The sequence below is a fragment of the Mobula birostris genome, chromosome 3, assembly GCF_030028105.1.
Source record: "Mobula birostris isolate sMobBir1 chromosome 3, sMobBir1.hap1, whole genome shotgun sequence".
NCBI classification, from domain to species: Eukaryota; Metazoa; Chordata; class Chondrichthyes; order Myliobatiformes; family Myliobatidae; genus Mobula; species Mobula birostris.
Genome location: NC_092372.1, coordinates 140,470,564 through 140,496,311, shown reverse-complemented (window position 1 = coordinate 140,496,311; position 25,748 = coordinate 140,470,564). Strand labels below are relative to the sequence as shown.

General features: G+C 41.3%; 1 protein-coding gene across 1 annotated transcript in view; it reads left to right on the top strand.

Annotated features, from left to right (window-relative positions):
• The window catches only part of LOC140195297 (scinderin-like), a 138,030-nt gene that overhangs the window by 56,257 nt on the left and 56,025 nt on the right, over positions 1 to 25,748 (top strand). Inside the window, 2 exon segments of the mRNA XM_072253389.1 lie at positions 17,605 to 17,697; positions 21,938 to 22,070. Of these exon segments, the coding sequence (XP_072109490.1) occupies positions 17,605 to 17,697; positions 21,938 to 22,070 (226 nt within the window).

The window sequence follows — 25,748 nt, the reverse complement described above, 5'->3', positions numbered from 1 at the left end:
TGAATTCTCCAGAAATGATGAAGCAGACCATAGGTCTCCTGTTTCAACTCTGTTTTCCACAGAGTATTGTTCATTGAGTACAGGCTTCATATCCGGTCCTGTGGTGGTCCAGGCAGGCAAGGTTTACTTTCAGGATTCAGCTTTAAGTCATTTTAAGAATGTACAAAGGTGTGAGCACATTCCCAAATACAGCCGGTAGTTCTGCACACCCAGATAAACTTGTGAGGAAGAGTTAAGCTGAAATTCTTTGCTTAACAGAGGATAATAGGAGTTACAATGTAATAATTTAAAATGTAAATACTTATCCATGAGAGATTAAGAAAATTAAACAGAAAATTAGAGTGTGTGTGACGGTTGTGAACGATGGTTTTAAATTGACTTATTATTCAAGATATGAAAATGAGAATGACATTAACTGCAGTACCATGGTGCTGTTGCAGGAAACAGAAGTGGATATATTTACATATTTCTAGTGATAACATATTAGTAATGTTATGTTAGTGAAAATGGGATAGTGGTAATACTTATAAGCACGTACTAGCTGCAAGTTCTTTATTGTCCGTTTTCTGTAAGTACCCCAAACAGTTTCATCCCAAAAGATTTGTATTTATGATAATGTTACCATAATAGAGAACTGGCATTTGAAAAATGTTCTGCGTCTTAATGGACATTGAGACAGCATGGACCTATGTATAAATGAAGTCTGCATTCAATATGAGCACATTTCTATCTTAAATTCATCACTGTTTCTATGTGCAGCATTGGTACTGCATATTCTATTGATTACGTCAGGATATTCTGTCAAAGTAACTAGGCTAGCAACCTGCATATTTGCATAACTGCAGGGGTGCTAAAATTAGTCTCTTAAGTTCTTGCAATATATTTTTAAAAAGTTTGCAATATCTTTCTTGCAAATTATAGTTTGTCCTGAAATCGTGATCAACTTGTTAGTGAGTTCATTTGAAATTTGACTTCAGCTTTAATCAAAATTAAAATCCACTCAATGCCTTCATTGAAGTGATAAGCAAATAATTTTTATGTAAATTCCACGTGCTCCTTCAAAAAGAAAGAACTAGATTTGGAAAGGAGCCCAGAGCTTATTTGTTAGGAATTTTGCATTTGTTACGAACATTAGACATCAGGGTGACGTGCTGCGGCCGGGTTGATCAGACCCAAGTTACTCGAGTGTCCAGGAGATGTGGTAATTAGAGCACAACAAAGTAACTTACAGTAAGCCCGATTTATTAAAGCACAAATAAACCATACAAAACACTAAGTAGTAAGTCACAAGGATTTATCACGAGGGTTTCAGGGCTCACGATTCTTAGACACCACTAAATTGTCCCTGTTGTCAGGGGAATTCTGAACTCCAACTTGCTTGTGATACACCCCTGGGTCCCAGACACTGATTGCATTTTGTGGTCCTTGGTTGAAGTTCAGTGAACCTAGGGAAGGTATCCCAATAAATATGCGTTGCACAAGCACAGAGGGATACACAGCAAAAAACTCCGATCTTTTGTTTTCATGCCAATTCCTCAGCCTGATTTCTTTCATTCAAACAACTCATGTGTACATTAACAGAGTGTTCCCTTATAAATCATTTAGACACTTTAATAGTTGCTTCTTACCCATCAGTCCGCCAATGTTTTGGACTTAACATTCCTTTAATTACAAAAGAACATTAATATTGCATATAAGCAATAAGCTTGAATCCAAAACAAATCCATCAAGCCAATTTGCCGGACACTGAGAAAGAATCCATCAACCTCCCTCTCAGAGTGACCAACAAACATTTAGTCGCTAACAGACATCATTGTGTTAATGGTGCCTGAGACTAAGAAGTAACCCAGTGGCTATGAACAATTATTAGATAGTAACAGACCAACAGTGTTTACCATGTATGGACCTTCTACATGCTGCAAGCTTACAAAGAGTTAAATTGTCATTTTGAACTGTTCAGACATTCATTCAATGTTTTACAAAATTTAATACAACACATCTGGAGGGTTGCTTTTGCTAATGATGACATCCACAACTATGCAAGATCTTCAGGGAGAAAAGATGATAGAGTGGAAAATATGATATCCCTTCAGACCAGAAAGGGTGTTGGGTAGCAGCAGTTCTCAACACATCTGAATGTCATCTATTTCAGTTGTTTAATTGGTAGTGGTATTGGTATTTGATCCTCCACAATATTCCGCGTAGGAATTTAAACTGGAGGTGGCAGTTTTTCTTTATGAGGTCAAGTTGCGAGCTCGACATCAACCCAGCACGGATGGAGAGCGTGCTCGGGAGCGGTCTATCACTGGATCGAACTCGGGAACCTCCGTTCTTGAGCCCGGCGCTGATCTCACTGCACCACCAGCCGACCTAATTGTTTAATGACATAAGCTGTCACTGTGTTGTTCATGGCCCTCATTATGTGAATATGGTTCCCCTATGCTGCTTCTTTTTAAGTGATTAGTGTTTGATTTCGATCCGCATGGGTTTCCTGTGTTTTATGTTCTAATTAAGGTTATCCTGAACCAGCACTCATCACTGAGTCCCAGATTTGAGTTCTGTGTGAACTACTGTTCTGTGTACTCGTCCCAAGTAAGAGAGCTCTTAGTTTAGTTATCCCCTGTATTCTCCGAATAAATCTTCATCACTAATTTCTACTATCGAGTCCTGAGTTTATTCCACATCTGGGTCTGCTCGTCTGAAGATTGTTACAGCAGGAATCACCCAATCATGGATGAAGTGGAAACTGATTAAATTATCATGGCACTGGCATGCAAAGGACAGGCAGTTGGACAGCATAAGCAGCCTCCCCAGGAGATACTAGCATCATTGCAGAGGAACTCTAAGACTGATAGGTGAGATTCACATTCCTCAGGGATAGACTGTGGTTATGAACATTCATCTATGTCCTGCTACGTGTTCCCAGAACTACCGTAGAGAGTCAGTTAACCTGCCGGCTCCAGGTCTTCCTGCGGGTTCTTCAGTCAATGCTCCCTAGTTTTTGAATTCCAATTTGTGAAGTTCCCCTCAGACAGGTGGAAGGTGGCCCATATAATTTCCCTCCTCTTGGGCGGGCCCCTTTCACAGACAATGGTTTTATAGGAGAAAATTGCTCCCAGGTGTTCTGGTATAAATTTATTTCTAAGGATGATCAGAAGGGTACTCTTTCATCTGGCTGCCAGCAGACTCCTCCAGCTGTGTCAGGGAGCCTGATCTATGGCCCACTATTCTATTGTTTTCTGTACTCTAGTAGCAGAGAGCAGGTGGAACAATGAGGCTTTGATTGCTCTGTATAGATAGGGATTAAATGTCTTCTTAAAGACATTCTTGCGACCAGGAACAAATTGGTGGATTTGGATGAACTTATGGACGTGGGCATAAGAATTGACAGCCATATTTCTGAAAGCAGAAGGGACAGACTTGGGGAGTTCATCTGGAGGGCCAGATCTCAGAACTAGTCAATGCCTACCCCAGTTCCTTAATCCAATAACCAGTGCACATCCCCGTACTCATCTCTGGAAGAACCCACACAATTTGGAAGGGCCTGGGTTTCCCCCAGCAGAGCGAGAGATTCACAAGGCCAGCTACTTCCAAGTCAACTGCCCTGAGTTGTCGGGAGACCTCCAACGTCATCCATTGAGGGGAGAACTGTAATGGTGTCAAGTCTCCTTCCTGTTTTGTCGAGTCCTGAAATGGTTTTATCATCCCTATTCTATTGGAGGAGACATTAACATTCTGTGAGAGCCCTGGTAGACTCTAATTCGGCAGGGAATTTTTTAGACATCGAACTGGCAGAGAGAATCCAAGTTCCTAAGGTAAGCCTTGACCAGCTTTCTCTGCTACGACCCTGATAGTAGACCATTGGAACCTGGCCCTATAAAGTGGAATCTACTGAATATTCTAGAAATGCTCAGCAGGGCAGGCAGCATCCTAAGAGAGAGAAATGGGATAGTGTTTCAGGATCGCAATTTTTCATAAATGTGGCTTGCCTATTAAGAATAATCTAATGATGTTTCTGAATAGTTTTTCTCTCCTGCATCCCACTGTTTGGTTTTCTATTATTTTGCCTACACAGAGCACGCTGTTCAACTTCACCTGAAAGGAATTATTACTGCCAAATAGTCTAAACCATTGTCTCAATTAAAAAGTAATCGTTGACTTGAGTCCAGATCAAAATTATTAGTTTCTGTTTCAAAGGAACTAATGAACTCAGCATCAGATTATTTTGCTGGGATCAGTGCTACTTTGGAGGAGGAAACATAGTTTAATCTAAAATTCCTTCTGAGATTTGTAGAATGGTGATTAGCCTCATCTGGGTATGTGAGAGCAAATTTAACTTGGTGTGTTTTAATAATGTGCTGCCTGGTAAAATTTGATTTTGAGATCTCCACTAAGCCTTGCAATTCTATGTTCCTAGACTTATAGGAGGAAACATTGCCCAACACATACAAAATAAAGTTATCAGTCCAGCAGTTCAGCTCTTGAATTGCTCTTCTGTATTTCTTTGTATAGATTTTCAGAATCTGAAACAGGGTTATTATCACCGGCATGTGACGTGAAATTTGTTAACTCAGCAGCAGCAGTTCAATGCAACACATAATCTAGCAGAGAGAAAAAAATAATAATAAATAAACAAGTAAATCAATATTGAATACGCAAACACGAGGAAATCTGCAGATGCTGGAATTTCAAGCAACACTCATAAAAGTTGCTGGTGAACACAGCAGGCCAGGCAGCATCTCTAGGAAGAGCTACAGTCGACGTTTCAGGCCGAGACCCTTCATCAGGACTAACACTAACGTTAGTCCTGACGAAGAGTCTCAGCCCAAAACGTCGACTGTACGTACATTGAATAGATTTTTTTTTAATGTGCAAAAACAGTAATACTGTATATTTTTTAAAAAGTGAGGTGGTGTCCAAGGATTCAATGCCCGTTTAGGAATCGGAAGAAGCTGTTCCTGAATCACTGAGTGTGTGCCTTCAGGCTTCTGTACCTCCTACCTGATGGTAACAGTGAGAAAAGGGCATGCCCTGGGTGCTGGAGGTCCTTAATAATGGAGGCTGCCTTTCTGAGACACCACTCCCTGAAGATGTCCTGGGTACTTTGTAGGCTAGTACCCAAGATGGAGATGACTAGATTTAGTCTCCTGCAGGTTCTTTCGGTCTTGTGCAGTAGTCACCCCGCGCAACCCGCCCCTCCCGCCCCAGTACCAGACAGTGATGCAGCCTGTCAGATTGCTCTCCACAGTACAACTATAAAAGTTTTTGAGTGTATTTGTTGACATGCCAAATCTCTTCAAACTCCTTATAAAATATAGCCACTATCTTGCCTTCTTTATAACTACATCAATTTGTTGGGACCAGATTAGATCCTCAGAGACCTTGACACCCAGGAACTTGAAACTGCTCACTCTCTCCACTTCTGTTCCCTCTATAAAGATTGGTATGTGTTCCTTCGTCCTACCCTTCCTGAAGTCCACAGTCAGCTCTTTCGACTTACTGACGTTGAGAGCCAACCTGATTTTACTGATTTTAGTTTATTTTACTAAAGTCATTATGATTTCCCAGTTTGGATTTACAGGGGTGGAGGGCACAATGTGAGCCTGTGGAAGTGGGCTGTAGAGGTTTTGCTGGCTGCTGGTTTTGCAGAACCCACTCTCTCCTTGGCGTAAAGGGGGTCTGCAAAGAAAAGAGCGATCAGAACCATCACAGAGGCTGCTGAGTGAGCCTCGAGGTGGCTATGGATCAAGAAGTGTGACCCATGGATCAATGCTTCTGGGACACAAGCCAGGGTCCGGTCAGCCTAGGCTGGGTTGCTTGGGCGTGAGTGTCTTATGTTGAAAGACCCGAAACATGTGATGACCCCAGGTTACATCACTGATGTCCCAGCACATCCTCAGATATATCTCAGCATCATTTTCTGCATTTTAAAATGAGTTTCAGATCAGAATGCATGCCATAAAATCTATGCTCTTTCACAATGGTGAAAGAATACATATACAATTGATGCACAATGTCTGCCTAGTAGTTTTACTTCCAAAATTTCATTCCTCTGTTGTTTTAAAAGTAAGATTTTATGAAGAAATAGATTTACTGGCTTAAAATGGTAAACTTAGTTGATTTGTCTCCGAGAGGGCAACAGAACAGGTTGTAGAGTCTTATAAACATGGAAACAGTATCTGCAGCCAAACTCATCCATGCCGATGGTGTTTCCCAGTGAGCTCGTCTTATTGGCCCGTGTTTGGTTCACAACTCCCCAATCCTGTCCTATCCAGGCACTGGGTGAGGGCATCTAGAGTCACAAGTTCAATTCCCTCAATGGCATTGCGGGAATTTAAATTCAAGTAATTAATTAACATCTCTAGCCTTGACAGTGTTAACCGTGAAACCATTGGATCTTACCAGCCAACCGTCATGGGATGGTGTCATGTAGGCTGACTGTAGAGGTCCTTCACAAAGCACACAGCATACTGCAGCCTGAACACCCGGGGCAATGCCATGTACAAGTTTGGTCCTCTCTGTAAATAATGAAGTAGTACCAATATAATTTTTGCTTTGAAGACAAAAATCATAATGTCTTTTGCGAAGACCTTTATTGAAAATCAAACTGCAAGTGTGACTCACTTCAAATGAATTCAAGAATTTATTTTGTGGCAAAAAGAAATATAAATTAAAGAAGACTAAACAGCTTTCCCCTTGAAACTTTATGTGCTAGCTGCTGTTTACAGCTTCAGCCTTGGTTATGATATTTCAGTGAGGCATTCTTGGCTGGTTCACACCTTCCATTCAGAATATACCCAACTTTAAACCAGCCTCTGCCCCGACTAATAAAACATGTCTGTTTGTCAGTTCAGAAAGCCACATCCTTTAATTCATTCTGCACTCTCACTGTGTTCTTTGGACACGTTGTGCCTAGTGGTTGAAATCGTTTCTTCAGGGCATGAAAACAAATCCCACCCTAAAGTACTTTTTTTTCCCCAAGCAGGAAAGAAAACAGAAGTGTTTCTTATGGAAGATTTTCCCTTCAGCTATAAATTATATTAACTGCTATTTTCTGTCACTTTTTCAAAAATTCAAAAACATTGTCAGTTTATCTTTGAGGGTAAAATTAGTGCACCTTTATGCTAATGACATATATTTACATAGTAAATTTATATAGAGCTTTATGAAGGAGGTATCAGTACAAACAAGAGGTGAGAAGAATTATGATAACACAAGCAGTGAAATATTTACCAGTGTGGAACCATTTGGAAGCTTTGTGTGTAAAACAGGTGGGCATTTATTGAAAGATGGATTTCCAATAGGGGCATTAATCCAGAGTCAGAAGAGATTAAAAGATGAGGCTTGTGATTAGATTACTCAGATGATACATTGTCACAATAACACTTTAATGATATGTTGAAAATCAAGACTTGGTAGGCTTTGTGGTCATTAACTTGAGGGAAAAAAGGCCACACAGTCTTTCAAAGACAGTTGAAATATACTTCATTTCAGAGATTTGGATCTCACTGCTTTAGGCTAATGCAATTTAAGAATTTAGGATAGTTGTTTCATGAGTAGTCTTCTCTCCCTCAAGTTACATTCAGGTCAGAAGCAGCACTATTTGCTTTTGATGCCACACCAGTTTGTTATATTGGTTCACTAATAAAAAAGCCCCATGCATATTAGAACTGGGCCAGAACAATATTTGCTTCAGAGCACCACGATGTCATGCTGGCTCAGTGTCATGGATTTCACTCTCACCTCACCCATAGAGACTACTTCATTACTTTGTAATAGAGTCTGAAGTTGTGCATTTCTAAATGAGTATTGATCAATAACATCTCTAATGTACATTAGTTGTTTTGTGTAATGAAAACATTCTATTTGTGTACCAAAATGACTTCAACCACTCCTCCCAGTCCCATTACCTTTAGTTTTGTCGAGCAAGTATAATAATGCCATAATTTCAGCTATTCCATCACGGCCTAGCTGTCATCCAAGCCACAAATTCTCTTGTCATAATATAGGATCAGAAAATCTAAGGTACTAAGTATCCTAATATGATTTTTCATTGACGATCCCATCATTATTCATAGAGGCGGGGGATTTCTAAAAGAGTTTCACCTGGAAATTAATGGATATTTTCCCTTGTAGCCTCCTTGCAAAGGTTAACTGCTGTGAAATTACTTCTGTAGCCATTTTTCCTGGAGTGAAGTTCCACACGTACCAACTGCACCCCCTATAATCTCATTAACTACCCATTTATCATTAGTATTTATTTTTAGTTTGTCTGTATAACCCGTTACTTGGTCAAAAGTCCTGGCTGATAGCGCATTCATCAACAGGTCACTCGTTATTGATCATGAAAAGAGGCTATGGGTGGTTCTTCCCCTCATTTTATTGATAGTTGCAGAAGTCATTGAAGTAGATATACTGAAACTGGTAGTGATCACCACAGACTATGTAGCCTTAGCTCGTCCTGACCTGAATTATTCAATACCCAGTTGGTTGATGAACATCTGACACATCAGAGGAGGAGGCTGTGTTTCCGATTTGGAGGTCATTCCATGAGGAATTCATAATCAACAGCCAGTTATGAAAGAGTAGATTTGAATATCATGAATAACTCACTATGATTTTACGTTATTAAATATTTGCACGAATCAAGCTCTAAGTCATGATTCACTGTGCCTTAATATAAAACAAAAAAGGGTTATGCCTATGCATGTTATGTTCATTTTCCCCAAAATGGTTAAACCATGCTTCAAGAATACATTGAAATTAATCCTTGCAGTGACTTGATAACAAAAGCACATGATATGTAATTGTGACATTGAGTATTACTGTTTTAAATGGCAACTCATGTGGATAAATGCTAAACAGCTGCCTTAATTTCACCTTGCTAATTCCCAAGAGTACTTAATTCACATTGGACTTCAGGATTATTATGAAAAGATGTGGAGGTGGACAATCTCATGCTTGTTCATTTCAGGCATATTACTCATGAGATATTGTGCTGTCAGCGTGGAGTACCAGGAGGTGACTTGTTCACTTCTGCTACTGCCTTGAGCATTCTTAGTCTCTAAATATCTAAGCAAAAGTAGAAATAATGATTTAGCTGGTGAAAAGCCATTACAACAACTTCAGCAGCTATCTGCAAATACAGAATCATATTTGTGATACAACTATTTTGTCAGGTGAGGTGTTTGTGGAGATGGTGTGAGTGTTCGTCGGACTGTGGTGTAGATGCAGGTGTAACTGTAGTGACCATGAACAGTGTCATTAGAGAGACACTGAATTGGTGGATATAGAAGTCTTTATTCAGCCAAACAAGCAGGAATCATACGGGAGACAGTCTTGGAAGAAGAGGCTCCTTGATCCAATATTACATGACATTCTTACATGTTAAAGATTAAAGGTAACAGCGGGTGAGTAAGTTACAGGGTACAGTGAAAAAGAGGAGAGGGGAATGTATTTGTTGAGATTATGTTGGAAGCTGGTGTGGACCTAATGGGCCATATGGCTTTTTGTGGTGTTGCAGGTGAGAAGTACAGAACTCTAGACCAAAAGGGACAAACCTAGAATAACCCTATACAGTGCATTCAGTCAGTGAATGTGCTGATCTTGCTTTGTGTAGATCTTTGCTTTGTACTACTCATCTCACTACTCTTCACCTTCTCCCTGACTTCCCTGCCCAGCATCTGTTTGAGAAAGTATTATCAGAGGGTGGCCAGAGAGTTAAGTTATGTGTTTCAGAGGCTGCAAATGATCTGCTGACTGCTTGTGAAGTGCTCTATGAATTTATCCCCCACAACCTGAGCACCTCAGTTTTAAATGACTGGCCCATTTATTTTGTAGCTGTGACACTTGCTTGAGAGAATCCCACCTGTGAAAACATCTTATTATCTATCCCAGCAAGCCTCATTAGAATCTTATGTTTGAATGTGGATACCTCTTATTCTTCATCACTGATAAACACGCTAACTGCAAATTCTACTCTTGTCCGTCTCGAGAAGTGAGCTCGTTGAAATTGTTGATCCAAAATGGAAAACCCTGTGTGGCAGAAGGACCTTGGGTTTTGTGATGTGTCCCTGTTAGTGGGCAGTGGACTGTTTTCCCCCTTGCAATAGTACAATCTTTCCTTCTAGCTTGAATCATGAATTAATGGGTAGGTGTAGGTGTATAGTTATGACTTACTTGTGAGAAGGCATGCTGAGCCATGCACACCACAACATAAATGATTACTTAGCTTATTGCCATTAGTTTTGCTGAGTGCTCTGTTTCCCACCATTATCTGTAGATAATCTTCCTCAACTTCCTCATCTGGAGTGAAATTACATAATGTCTGGCTAACAGCATTTATCACATGCTGCTCTTTATCAAATTTTAATTTTAAACTGAAGTAAAGTGAGATTAAGCCAGTGTGTCCAACAGCAGAGAATCAAGCCCGTAAACACATCTAGCTCATGCCAAATTGTCATTCTGCCTATTCCACACCTGGACCATAGCCCTCCATATGCCTCCCATCTGTATACTTACCAAACTTTCTCTGAAATATTGCAATCAAACCTACGTCCATCACTTCCACTAGCAGTTCTTTCCACACTCTCACCACCCTCTGAGTGAAGAGGTGCCCCGTCAGGTTTCCCTTAAACATTTGAGCATGTGGAATCCCAGGTTACACCTACTTTACATAGATTTCCCTGTTAACACTTCTGGGAATTATTAGACAAGTAGGGCAGTCGTTCGAAATCCTTTACATCCACAGGTTTCGCACAGAGGAGTCAACGTACACATTGTCCTCTTGTGCTTCCTGTTTGGATCAACAACCTTTCATCTTAAAAGATGGCACAGCCTTTCTAGCAGTCTCTGTAGATGTGTCCACATGTATGTGGGTGTGCAGATTAGTGAATGTGCTTAAATATGTTCATTAATGCCGCATTAAAATGTTTAGTCAAGTTATGTCAGCCCACATTAGCTGAAAATGAGTTTATTTTCAGCTGGGTTTAGCAATCCCTTGATCTCTATACAGTATTTCTCTGTGCAGTATGTTGTTGGTTAGCCAGAATAGATCCATGTCACATATTGATGTTTTGTTGTGTTCTCTAACATTGTACCCAAACATAAGTTTTGTCTGTGTGAAACAACTTCAAAGGCCAAATTGCTGGAGGAAGAGGATTCTCAAATGTTTTTAAATTTGAAAACTAAGGTAAAGCATCGCTGGTCATGCAGGAAATAAAAGCAGAAATAGTTGTAAAGGATATCCCTATAATATGAATTCAACACTTTCTGATCCTTAAGGTGGAGTTTAAAATATTTTAGTAAGTACAAAGGAGAAACCAGTTCCACAGCTTTGAGGCTCTATAGTGAATCTGATTTCAAGGCCTGAGGAGGAAAATTACAATGAAGGTTTTATCAACAGTTTTGGAGGGAGTAATAAAAGAATATTCTTAAGAGCAATTATCATGTCAGATTGGAAATCTATTCATCCCTTTTTCCCTGCTAAGTACTTGTGGATTATCATGAATGCAGTGGAGATTTAAACAATAATAGGTTTTAATCTTATATAGGCATCCATCAGTCTCGTGAGAACATGGATTTGCGCCTCGGAAGGTTTCCAGGGTGCAGGCCTGGGCAGGGTTGTATCACTAGACCGACGCCTTTACCACTTGGCCATGCGCCAACACAGTTTTTTAATCTTATAGACACATAAAAGAATTTGAAGCAGGAGCAGGCCATTCAGTTGACCAAACCCATTCCACTGCTCAATGGAACCATAATAATCTGGTAGCAAAATAGTTCATCCAGTTTTCAATGCACACTCAATTATTGGACATCTGGGTATCTACTCCAAACATTCATAACCTATAGAGTGAGTAAGTTTCTCTTTAGGTTAGAGGAGCAACACCTCCAGGTAGCCTCCAACCTGATGGTATGGACATTGATTTCTCCAACCTCCAGCAATTTTTCCCCTCTCCTTCCCTCTTCATTTCCCCACTCTGGGCTCTTACCGCTTCTCCTCACCTGTCTACCACCTTGGCCTGGTGCCCCTCCCCCTTCCCTTTTTCCCATGAGCCACTCTCCTCTCCTATCTGATTCCTTCTTCTCCAGCCCTTTAACTTCTCCACTTATAATCTCCCAGCTTCTTAATTCATTTCCCTTCGCACACCAGTCTGGTTTCACCTATCAGCTTCTAGCTTTTCCTCCTGCCCCTCCACCCACATTGTTATTCTGGCTTTTACCCTCTTCTTTCCAGTCCTGATGAAGGGTCTTGGTCCGAAACATCAATTGCTTATACATTTTCATAGATGCTGTCTGACCTGCTGAGATCCACCAGCATTTTGCATATTTAAGACTTGCACGGTGAGTGGTAGGGCACTGAGGAGAATGGTAGAATAGAGGGATTAGGGAAAAGAGATCTATAATTCCTTGAAAGTGGTGTCACAAGTAGATAGGGTTATAATGAGTACATTGGCCTTCAAGTATTGAGAATAGGAGTTGGGAGGTTCATGTTAAAGTTGTATAAGTGTTGGTGAGGCCTAATTTTGAGTATTGTGTGTAGTTCTGGTCATCTACCTACAGGAAAGATGTCAATAAGATTGAAGGAGTACAAAGAACATGTACAAAGAGGTTGCCTGAGTTACAGGGTAAGATTGAATGTGTTATGACTTTATTTCCCAGAGTGTAGGAGAATGAAAAGGTTTAATGAAGGTATACAAAATTATGAGGGGTATTGATTGAGTAAATACAAGCATGCTTTGACAACAACACCATCTATTCCATCATCTAAATCCTTCATATGCAGCATAAAAAGAAACGGTCCCAACACTGATCCCTGCAGAACACCACTAGTCACTGGCAGGCACCCAGAAAAGGATCCTTTTATTCCCACTTGCTGCCTCTAACTAATCAGCCAATGCTCTAACCATGCCATTAACTTTCCTGTAATACCATGGGCTGTTAATTTGGTAAGCAACCTCATGTATGGTGCCTTGTCAAAGGCCTTCTAAAAATCCAAATATTCAACATCCACTGCATCTCCTTTATCTTGTAATCTACTTGTAATCTGCAATAGGTTTGTTAGGCAAGATTTTCTCTTAAGGAAACCATGCTGACTTTGTCCTACCTTGTCCTGTGTCACCAAGTACTCCATAACCTCATCCTTAACAATTGACTCCAAAATTTTCCCAACTACTGAGGTCAGGCTAATTGGTCTATAATTATCTTTCTAACTGCCTTCCTCATTTCTTAAAGAGTGGAGTGTCATTTGCAGTTTTCCATTCCTCTGGCACCATGCCAGAATCCAATGATTTTTAAAAGATCATTACTAATGCCTCCACAATCTCTACCGCTACCTCTTTCAGAACCCTAGGTTGCAGTTTGGTCCTGGTGACTTATGTACCCTTAGGTCTTTCAGCTTGTTGTGCACCTTCTCCCTTGTACTAGTAACTGCACTCACTTCCCTTCCTTCACACCCTTCAACATCTGGCATACTGCTAATATCTTCCACAGTGAAGACTGATGCAAAATACTCATTTAGTTCATCTGCCATCTCTTTGTCCCCCATTATTATTTCTCCAGCCTATTTTCGAGTGGTCCTATATCCACTCTCATCTCTCTTTTATGTTTATATACTTAAAAGTTTTTACCATCCACTTTGATATTGTTTGCTAGTTTGGCTTCATATTTCATCTTTTCCTTCCTAATGATTCTTTTAGTTGCTCTTTGTAGGTTTGTAAAAGCTTCTCAATCCTCTGCCTTACCACTATTTTTTGCTTTGTTGTATGCCCTCTCTTTTGCTTTTATATTAGCTTTGATTTCCCTTCTTAGCCACGGTTGTACTATTTTGCCATTTGATAATTTCTTTGTCTTTAGAATGTATCTATCCTGCACCTTCCTCATTTTTTCCCCAGAAACTCACACCATTGCTGTTCTACTGTCACCCTGCCAGCAGTTCCTTCCAATTTACTTTGACCAACTCCTCTCTCATACCAGTGTAATTTCCTTTACTCCAATGAAATACTGCTACGTCAGACTTTACTTTCTCCCTATCAAATTTCAAGTTGAACTCAATCATATTGTGATTACTGCCTCCTAAGGATTATTTTACCTTAAGCTGCTTAATCACCTCCAGTTCATTACGTAACACCCAATCCAGTATAGCTGATCCCCCAGTAGGCTCAACGACAAACTGCCCTAAAAAGCCATCTCATAGGCATTCAACAAACTCACTCAAAAGGTTAACGGTGAAAAGTGAATTGTGTAAGAGAACATAAGAGAAAGCTTCTTCACTTAGAAGGTGGTGAGAATGTGGAACAAGCTGTCAGCAGAAGTGGTGGATGCAGGTTCAATTTCAACATTTAAGAGAAGTTTGGATAAGTACATGGATAGGAGTGGTATACAGGGCTATGGTCCAGGTGCAGCTCAATAGGACTAGGCAGATTAACAGTACGGCATGGGTCTGTTGTTTCTCTGCTGTGATATTTAATGATTTTATAATTCTATGACTCAGGGAATATTGATTGGAAGTTTAACTTACTCAAAAACAACTCTTTGATCCCTGCAAGTGTCAGCTGCTGTGTTGAAAAGCTGAGCTTGGCATAAAGGCCTGGCAGGCCACGGACAGTGAATGTCCATCAGTGAAGTACAGGGGCAGGCTTCTGACGGGAGGATGGAGGCATTGGCCTCCATACAAAAGGTTACAATTCTATGTCAGAAATATAAAATGTGACATTTCTGTACATGCATTATCAATTTACTGAAGCTCAGAAAGGGACCCCCCCAAAGAAATTCGCCCTTATGTCAACACAAAATAATCTGCAGATGCTGGGATCAAAGCAACACTCACAACACGCTGGAGGAACTTGGCAGGTCGGGCAGCATCCGTGGAAACGATAAGTCCTTATGTCATTTTCTTCATCATGGGAATGGCTTCTAATAGTCTCTTGTTGCAAGCCTGGGATGTGAAAACAGAAAGTTAATGCTTCACTAATCCTCAGCAGCAGAATAATTAGATCTTGATGTGATTCTACATCACTACTTGCACACTGAATGCACTGAACTAGTCTGTCAACACAAGCTGTAGTTCTAATGGATAGTAAGGTGGGAGACACTTGGTTAAGGCATCTCTGTTTTTAAGCCTGCTGATATTATAAAGGCAAATGAGGTAACTATTTTACATGTCCGCTGTAAGTGCTTAATGTGCGTCAGTTGGCATGGTTGAAGAGAAATGCTGACTAAAAGAAGATGGATTTGTTATTCCTCTTCAACTATTTCCCTGGGCTTTTCTTCGATTTCCCGAGCAAGCAGACCGCAACATCCAGCATCCAAGCATTTATTAACGTCAATCTCATAACATACCTAATGTGAGCATTTTACATTCCTTGTTGTTCCATTAGAATGGCTCCTTGTGTTGACCAGCTCAGGATACACGTGTTGACAGAGTATGACCTTTGACTGTGAAGACTACATTATTGAGTCTCTTTGAAGATCACGAAATGTCAACTCTCCATTTCTATCCACAGATGCTACCTGATACATTGAGATCCCCCAGCAGCTCATTTTTCATTCCAAGATCCAGTATCTGCATTCTCTTTGTGTGTGTGTGTGTGTGTGTGTGTGTGTGTGTGTGTGAGACCCTCTTTCCAGATAATATTTTGAATTAAATTATGCAATGTAGTTTGAAATCACACCCACAGAGGTGAGAAGAGAACATTTACCGCAATTACAGTAAATACCATCAAACCAGTATTTTCTGAAGAGAACTGGAAATACTGGCAAGGACTTGCCCAACAAATGGTAAACACGAGAAAGTCTGCAGATGCTGGAAATCCAAAGCAACACACACACACAATGCTGGAGGAACTTAGCAGGTCAGGCAGCATCCATGGAAATGAATGAACAGTCAAGGTCTTGAGCCGAGCCTTCACCTGGATGGAGAAGGAAGGGGGAAAAATGCCAGAATAAAAATTGGGGGGGGGGCACGTAGAGGCTTGTTGGAAGGTGATAGGTGAAGCCAAGTGGATGGGAAAGGTCAAGGCTAGAGAAGAAGGAACCTGATAGGAGAAGTGAGTGGACCATAGGAGAAAGAGACCCCTGGGGAGGGGACCCGGGGGTAGTGATAGGCAGGTGAGAAGACCCCTGGGGAGGGGACCCAGGGGGTAGTGATAGACAGGTGAGAAGAAGTGAAAGGTCCGAGTGGGAATGGAGGAAGAGGGAAGAAGAAATCAAGATTCATGCCATCAGGGTGGAGGCTGTCAAGATGGAATATAAGGTGTTGATCCTCCACCCTGGGGATGGTCTCATTTTGGCTCAAGAGGAGGCCATGGACTGACACGTTGGAACAGGAATGGGAAATGAAATTAAAATGTTTGGCCACAGTGCCTAGCCTGACAAATGTAAGTTTTGGAGAAACCCCTGGCTGCTGAATATCTATAGTAAAAGATAAAAGTCTGAAGCTATGAACTGTTGAAGAATTATATCAAATCAAGCTGCGCTAAAAGGTGGTAAAAGAAACAAAATGATGGAAATAAATGTATAACTGAGTTAAATCTGATGAGTTGATTGCCCTAACTTGGGCGTCTATAATGCCCCCATTGCTGACTGAAAAACTTAATGCACTTTGAATGGATGACCCGGTGGAACTTGCAATGCACTAACTCTGCCCACACTGAACAGTTTTTGGCTGCACTTCTTAGAAAGCCACTGTCCAATTCTGAAAACAGAGCAAAAGTATCTTTGGAATTTGTTTAACTTTTAAAGCAAGAAGAAGTTGGAGTATTCTGTCTGGCTTTACCAGAGAAAATGTACCCTCTCCACCTCACAAACCCTCAACACACAGGACTCCATGTAACTACCACCTGCACCTCATTTGAGGACGTTTCTTGTGGGCCTAAGGACAGCCGGTGTCCTGAATCAGTATCTCGGTTAGATTCCAGCAAGAATCGTACATCAAACAACAGGAATTCTACAGATGCTGGAAATTCAAGCAACACACATAAAAGTTGCTGGTGAACGCAGCAGGCCAGGCAGCACCTCTAGGAAGAGGTGCAGTCGACGTTTCAGGCCGAGACCCTTCAGTTAGTCCTGACGAAGGGTCTTGGCCTGAAACGTCGACTCAGAATCGTACATCATAACGGTTCTAACACTTCAAGTGTGGTATAGGCATCTGACTGATTCATTCTACCAATGAGTCACTCAGATGTCTATCTACACACACACACACACACACACACACACACACACACACACACACAGATATGTATCTGTCAGTTCTGAAAAAGGACTTATAAATTACGTGTCAAATACCCTGTCAGAATAAAGATTACTAAGTAATAAAACTTAGCATTTAGTGAAATTCAACGTCATAAAACCAGTTCTGACTTTAAATTACAAATGTTTTTTTTTTGTTTCTCTATCCCAAACAGGCTTGATGTTCATTATTGTTAGCCAAATGTTGTTTTATTCTTATGCCGCTTTTTGATGATTTGTAAACACTATTTAAGAGTCTAGACACGTCTGATTATAACTACCCTGGGATGGTTATTGTGCAGAGAGTGGGCATGGGGATCCTAATTTTAGAAATACTATGTTAAGAACAGTTTTCCTTTTTTTCTCTTGTAGGTCCTTGGTGTGAAGCCAAACCTGAAGGAAGGGGATGACGATGAAGATATTGTTGCTGATGTTTCAAACAGGAAGATGGCGAAACTCTATATGGTATTCTGCACATTTGGGTTCCCCGCCAATCCCGTTACTTTATATCGATTTGCTGACAAGCATGGGGCAGTTTCAGTGAATGGGAAATCACTGATGTCACATTTCAAAGGAAGAGCTGAGGGCAAGGTGCCCATAGTGACGAAAACAATTAGACCAGGAATTTGAGCCACACAGTGTGAGCATGGAGAAGTTAGTAATTGTGCAAACTTACTTAAAATTACTGGCGTCATTGTTATAACTGGTGATAAAATAATAAACAGCAGACTTCCAGTCTTCACCACCCCGCCCAGTGAACCATGGTATCAACATTTCAACAGCAGACGCCACCAGCCTTGTAGCTCTGCATGCAGCTAGAAGTGCCAGAATTGCAGCCTGTTTTACCACGCACCCCTCCCCAAGTTTGTGTTTTTTATTGAGAGCAATGGGTTGGAAACAACCTACCAGTTCACTACTCTTTGCTTTCCGCTACCTCCCGAGATCAGTTTATCACAGATTGCAAATTAATCTGCACCGTGGTTGCAGCGATACAGGTAGCTACTCAGGCTACCTGTATCAGTGTAGATTTATGGTCTGCCCACTACCAACAATATAGTCATCAGGAAGGAAATGTGTGCTGAATTTGTTTGTACCCTTGCCAATAAACAATAGCTTGTGTGGGCTTTTATTAAAACCAATCCCTCTAATTGGGTCTCTTGTTCCTGGTATAATGATTTAGAAGAATTGCGGGAGGGGGGGTTGTGGAGGGAGGATCCTATCGAATGTTGGAAGCGGATGTGGAGATGATGCTTCCATTGGTGGTGGAGTCTAGGACCAGAGGCCTCAGCCTCAGGATAGAGGGGCATCCATTTAGAACGGAGTTGAGGAGGAATTTCTTTAGCCAGAGAGTGGTGAACTTACGGAATTCGGTGCCACATGTGGCTGTAGAGGCCAAGCCATTGGGTATATTTAAGGCAGAGGTTGATAGATTCATGATTAGTTGTAGCGTGGAATACGGGGAGAAGGCAGGAGATTGAGGCTGAGAGGGAAATGGATCAGCCATGATGGAATGGTGGAGCAGACTCAACAGGCCAAATGGCCTAATTCGGTTCTATATCTCATGGTTGTGTGGTCTTATGATGAGAGTCTCTGTTATTAGGAGTCTATTTTATTATATAGGAAAAAGGAGGTTTATAAGATTATGACAATAATTATAATGAAGCAGAAATTTAAGATTTGAAATTGAAAAATTCTGACCTAAGATGGTGCTGGTGAAATATATTGATGGCAGCTGGCTGCAAACACACCTTCTCGAAAATGATCACTGCAGTCAATAGCCTGGAGTATCCCTTTTGGAGCTGAGCTTTCGAACCATCTGTACGACCCGGCATTCTTATGGTGTGAACTGAAGCTTTGAAGGTGCAGGAGAGTTGTGGTGTACTGTGTATGGGCCCAATTGAGGCGGTGAGACCTGGGCCCGAGAGCGGGTACCAAGCCAATGTTTGGCTGTTGGAACAGACTTGGAGGCAAATTGAAGCAGCAGAACCGATTTAAGGCAGAGTTGATTACAGGCCGGAAAGCATATCGCAGTGGCAGGCCCTGGGTCCGACAGTACGGAACAACCTGCTGTTTTGCCGATTTAGATGTCAGGCCAGATTGAAAAGGTCAGGATGTTGGGGCTGGAGGTAAGGGATGGGCCTGTGTTCAGCATGATGCTGCACGAGATTTACTCATCTCTGCACTGAACGAAGTCTGTGGCCTGCAACTAGTGGGTTCCTAGCTTGGCTGTGACTGGTTTTGTGGCTGTTGACTCAACTTTTGTGAACTGCGGTTCTGAATGTTATTTGCTTATTTTTTATTGTTTGCATGCTTTGGTTTTGTTTTTCTTTCCTGCACATTGGGTGTTTGGTGGCCTTTTTTATTGGATTTCTTTGTTTTGTGGTTGCCTGTAAGGAGGCAAATCTCAATGTTGCATATAGTTTAATATATATTTTGATAATAAATGTACTTTGAACTTTGAAATCCCATGCACTAAAATGTCACTTGCCACACAGTTTCCTTGACTTCCTAATGATTGGGGTTAGTTATGTAGCTAGGGAAGATTGTGAGCCTTATCACATCTTGTGCTGGATGGTGTGATCTTAGTCAGAGTGGTGAGAGCAAAGTGCTGAGCTGGGAAGGGGAGGGCTGTCAGGACTGCCACAGCTAATGCAATGGGCCTTGGTGGAAAAGCTTTCAGATTAGCTTTATTTGTCACATGCACATGGCAATATCAAAACACACAGTGAAAAATGTTGCTTGATTCAACGACCAAATGTGTACTGGGGGCCGTCCACAATCGGTGTCTAGCTTACAGCACTGACGTAGAATGCCCACAACTTTCTAAACCTAACCCATACGTCATTTTAACTGTGAGAGCTCTCAGGAAATCCACACAGTCTTGGGGAGAACATTCAAGCTCCTGACAGGTGGTGGCGGGAATTGAACTGCGATCTTGTGAACGCTGTTGCTGTAAAGAGTTACACTAACCGCTACACTACCGTGCCATGTAAGGCATGGAAAGGATTGGTCTCAGCGTAGATATTTGTTTCCTTGGACTAAAGTCAGTCACCCGGGCTGTAACATGATACATTTTATTTTAAAAAACTATTCAGTTTTCAGTATCTGGAAGTCATGAGCAAGGCAACTCTAACTGACCTTGAACAAGACGCACTGAGCCAACTTCTTGGACTGTTGAGTTCCAGTTCTGTTTCAAAATACATGTAGTAGTCATGTACAACTCAAGTTCATAGTTCAAGTTTAATTGTCATTCAACCATACATGAATACTCAAGAATACAGCCAAACTCACGTACAACTTAAGTTCATAGTTCATTTACTATTCATTCACCCATACATGAATACTCAAGAATACAGCCAAACTCACGTACAACTTAAGTTCATAGTTCATTTACTATTCATTCACCCATACATGAATACCCCCAAGAATACAGCCAAACTCACATACAACTTAAGTTCATAGTTTGTTTACTATTCACTCACCCATACATGAATATCTAGGAATACAGCCAAACTCATATACAACTTAAGTTCATAGTTTATTTAATTATCATTCAACCGTATATGAATACCTAGGAATACAGCCAAACAAAACAGTGCTTCTCCCAGGCCAAGGTGCAAAACACTGTACTGTCAGTCGAACACATCACAAAGCACATATAAGACAAGAAGCAAACATACAATCACACAAAATAATGTACAGCTCAAGTCCCTGAGTGGCATGTCCTGTAAATTGATGATGCATGGCTGTTATCGGCAAGAACAAGCATTTCTCAGCAGTTAACAGATGAAGGTATGCATGCATGCAATCCAGCTTGTCTTCCACCGAGCAAACACTAGATGGCAGCACCGAGAGGAGGGGCCAGCCCCCAACCCAGCATGGATGACAAGCAACACTGCCTTTGGCGTCTCCTCTCCTGGGCTGCTGCATTAGGCAAGCCCGCGTCTTATGGCCTAGTCCTCACCACAGCTGAGGCAACGCAGCTCCCCTGCTACCTGTCTCACCAGTAACAAGGGAAACAGACTTGCAGTATTTTACACCACCAATGTCCAACAGGGTCTTGCGATGGCAAGAGAAGCAGCCAAGCCAGTCACTGGCTGTTACATTGTACACCAATTCTGATGCCTTTCCTGAGCAGGCAGTTACACAGGGCACACCAAGTCCAGCTCCTCAGCCAATAGGCAGCTCGTTGATGGCGCAGAATACGTGAAGTTCTTAATGTCCGGCATTGTCTTGTGATCATAAAAGCAGCATTTAAAAGAGATGAAAACACCTTTGGTTAGCCCCCAGGAGAGTCAGAACTCACTGCCATTTTACCAGAATGGAAAATCATGTGCTACTGCACCAGAGCAGAAAGAATTTCAGAGTCAACTCTGATTGGTAGGTACATATACACTGTGCAGATTTTTTATATTTCATGAAGGATATTATTGACTCAAACTGGTTTACCTGCATTTAAATACCACACTGCCATGTTAGGGTTTGTACTTGGGTCTCTGGATCTCTAATCTGGTAACTTAACTACAGAACTAATTTTATAGTTAAAATTACATTAAAATATATATTTTTAAATGAAATGCTTTAAAACTTGGATTCAACCATGTAAAACTCTGATGGTCTTTGCAATGGTTTAAAATGAATATTGCAACCATATATCAACACCAAGTGATGAAAGATACAAGGTGTCTTGGTCTTCTTTCTTCAGGTCTCAGATGCCACTGGATCGATGAAAGTGTCACTCGTGTCAGCAGAAAACCCTTTCTCATGTGATATGCTTTTGTCTGAGGAGTGTTTCATTCTGGACAATGGGGCAGATAAAAAAATATTTGTCTGGAAAGGTATGAATATTAATAGTATTAAAGGAAACCTAACCTGAACTTTGTCTTTGAGGGTGGAATAGTTGTATGTTCTGTTTTTATTTTATAGTATAAACAGTCAATGGGACCTGTACAACACCACCATGACCTCCCAACTGTTATAGGCAATGCCTTGACTTAGGAAGACCGGCATGCAAAAAACCTCTTTCCCCTGCTGTCTATCCGTGCTTCCACATTCTGAGAAGTAGCCTGTTATCATCACCCATTACCTTCTACCATTAAGCCAACTGAGTATATCCATTTAGCTGAGAGAGCCCAGATCCTATCTCAACTCTTTCCACATTCCACTCTAGTCCCTTCGCTTCTGAAACTTTCAACCTGAAACATCAACTTATTTGTCCCATCCATTCCTCCCCCACGCCCCCTGTAACTTTAAACCAGCTTGTTTTCTCCCAGTTCTGAAGATCAGAGGCATTAACTCTGTTCCTCTTTCCCTATAAGCTGCCCGATCTATTCAATGTCTCCATCATTTTCTGTAATTGCTTCAGATTTCCAGCACCTGCAGTCTTTCTTTGTTTTTCAATGATTGATTTGAGGAACCACGTTCAGACCATGTGGAGATGCATCTGCAGTGTGGACCAATTCACAACTGTGTACCTATACACAATAATGTAAGTATAGATGCAGACCTTATTTCTGCCCTGTACAATTAGATTATTGTGTATAGGTACACAGCCAGACGATGCATCCCAATCTTACCCAAAAAAGCAGTTGCACATCCAGTGGGATGAATCGTACATCTGTCTGACGATTCTGTTAAGATTAGCAGCCATACCTTCCTGGGATCTGGGCTTCTGAAATGAGGAAGTCGGGGATCTGCCGGACATTAGATGACAACAGACACAAGAGACTACAGATGCCGGAATCTGAGCAGCAAACAATCTGCTGGTGGTAGTCAGTGGTTCAAGCTGCATCTGTGTCGGGAAAGGAGTTGTTGACGTATCAAGATAATCTGATGATCAGTCCTGATCTCATGGTTTCAGCCTGAAATGTTAACAATTGCTTTACCCTGCAGGTGTTGCTCAAACCACTGAGTTGAGAAGTTGAAACATAAAAGGACTGAGCTGAGGGGCTGGCTGCATTTCACTATGAGTGCCTCAGGTTTACTGATGTTAATTATAAAAACACTTCTTTTTTATCTTTCATTATTTAACTTAATTAATTTCTAGTTATTTAAGGGATTTTAATTTTTTATAATTTGTATCCATTTGAACTATTTTTCAGTGGCTCTCAGTGTCAGAGACATTTAACAAAAAGGTTATAAAGGTCCTTAACAGTCATGAGCTGTCAAAAGACCTGCAGGCAGAGAAAGGAAAATGAGGCTAAGGTAATACTTAGAGTTGAGTGTGTGCAGATGTCAACGACTGTGCACATTACAGACTTTGGAACTACCACCAGATGGTGCCACTGAGCTATGAAGAGCCTTTGTTGTCAACAGCACCTCCAAGTGAATAATAGTGGAGCTACATCGTATTTATTTTGCTTTTGTAATTGTTTTGAATGTATACGTGGAGTCACACAGTTACACAACACGGTAGCAGGCCTGTGGGCCCAGCTGGTCCATAACGACCAAGATGCTTCATCCAAGGTAGTCCCATTTGCCAGCATTTGCATCATAACCTTCTAAACATTTCTAATACTTGTATTTCAGACACAAGAAAATCTGCAGATGCTGGAGATCCAAAGCAATGCACAGAATCCTAGAGGAACTCAGCAGGTCAGGCAGCGTCTTCAGGACCTGAAGAAGGATCTCAGTCTGAAACGTCAGCTGCTTATTCTTTTCCGTAAATGCTGCCTGGCCTGCTGAGTTCCTCCAGCATTTTGTGTGTGTTACTAATCAAGTACCTGTCTAACTGTTCTTTAAAAGTTGTTATTGTACTTGCTTCAACCACATGCTCTAGCAACTGATTCCTCATTGGTGCCACTTTTTGTTTAGAAAAAATTGTCCAACAAGTTCCCATTAAATTTCTTCCCTCTGTTTAAACCTATGCTCTCTAGTTCTTGATTCTACAGCCTTGGGAAAAGACTGTGCATTGAATCTCATGATTTTACACACTTCTATCTGATCACCTCTCAGTCTCCTACGCTCTAAGCAACAAAACATGCTTATATCTCCCGCTGCTTTCTACCATTAAGCGAATTGTGCATCCAGTTAGCTTAATTAAGTTTTTTACAGTTGTTTTTGCTGGGGATAGTAGTAAGGATAAGGTCCCACTACCCATTAAACGCTCCCAATGGTATACATTCTCAAATACCCTCTGACAACCAATCCAGTTCCTGGCCTTCACGTGTACCTTAGCTACTAAGCCCAGTGTCAGGAGAAGGGATAACGGCGGGTTACTGGCACCTTAAAACCAGTCGCTTCAGGCAGATGGGGACTCATCAGCCATGGTTGACAGCTCTGGAGAAGGAAAACTCTAATCTCAAACCTCTGCTACCTTGTGGCTATGCCCACTCATGGGGAAGGCTTCAGGAATAAATCCTGAGGTAAAATCTGGAGCTGGAGTCCTTCGGGGAGTCCTAGGTTGAGTTCAACACTGACTGGCAACTCCTGCGTCACTGCTGGTGGGAGACCTCCACCCTCCTGGAGCTCAGAGCTGCTGCTCCTCAGAGAAACTCTAGTTACAACTCATTGACCTTCGACCCATTTGAGAAACTGAGGAGGAGAGAGAGAGGAGCTTAAGTTGCTGGAGGTTGTACTGGTCTCTGTCGGTCCTTTGGATTCATCAGCTGCGTGGAGATGGGAAAACTGCTAGATGTGCAACAGCTTTCCCTCCATACCTAGGCTGGTGTGCTGGCTTGCTTATCACAAGCTGGGATGCAACATCCATGGTTGACCCCAGCCAAAAGAGAGCCTTAAGTATCTAATTAGCCATCTCTCCCTGGATTCCATGTGCTCTAACCATCAAGATAACCTTATCAAAGGTTTAACTAAAGTCCATATAAATCATGTTTACTGCAGAACCTTAATTCAAATTCTTCTTCATATCATCAAAAAACTCAGTCATATATGATGTGATTTTCCATGCGCAAAGTCATGCTGACTACACCTAATCAGCTCCTGTCTTTCCAGATATATGCATTTTGTATCCCTCAGAATCCTCTCCAGTAATTTATCTACCATGGATGTTAGACTCGCCATGTTTTCCTTTACCACCCTTCTTAAATAAAGTCTGAATATTTGCCTCCCTCCAGTTTAATGGCATGTTTTCCATGGCTAATAATGATGTAATTATCTCTGTAGAGGCTTGCACAATTTCTTCTCCAGCTTCCCACAATGTTCTTGGATATACTTGATAAGTCTTTGGAGATTTATCTACCTTCATACATTTTAAGCTATCTAGTGCCTCATAAAGGTATGTGGGCTATCCCTAAGACCTCCCTTGTCTTAGTTCAGAAGTCTTCTTGTCTTTATCTACATCAAAAACACAGGAGAAGTATTCACTAATGGCCCTTTCAATCTCATGCAGATACACAGAAAGGTGCCTCTTTTGGTCTTTGGGAGGCCCTATTCTCTCCGTAGTTAAAAAGTTTGTTTCCTATAACATAGGTTCAAAATCTCTGGGTTTTCCTTAATCTTCGCTAAAGTTACCTCAGGCCCTCTTTTTGCCAACCCGATTACCTACTTGAGTATGCTAC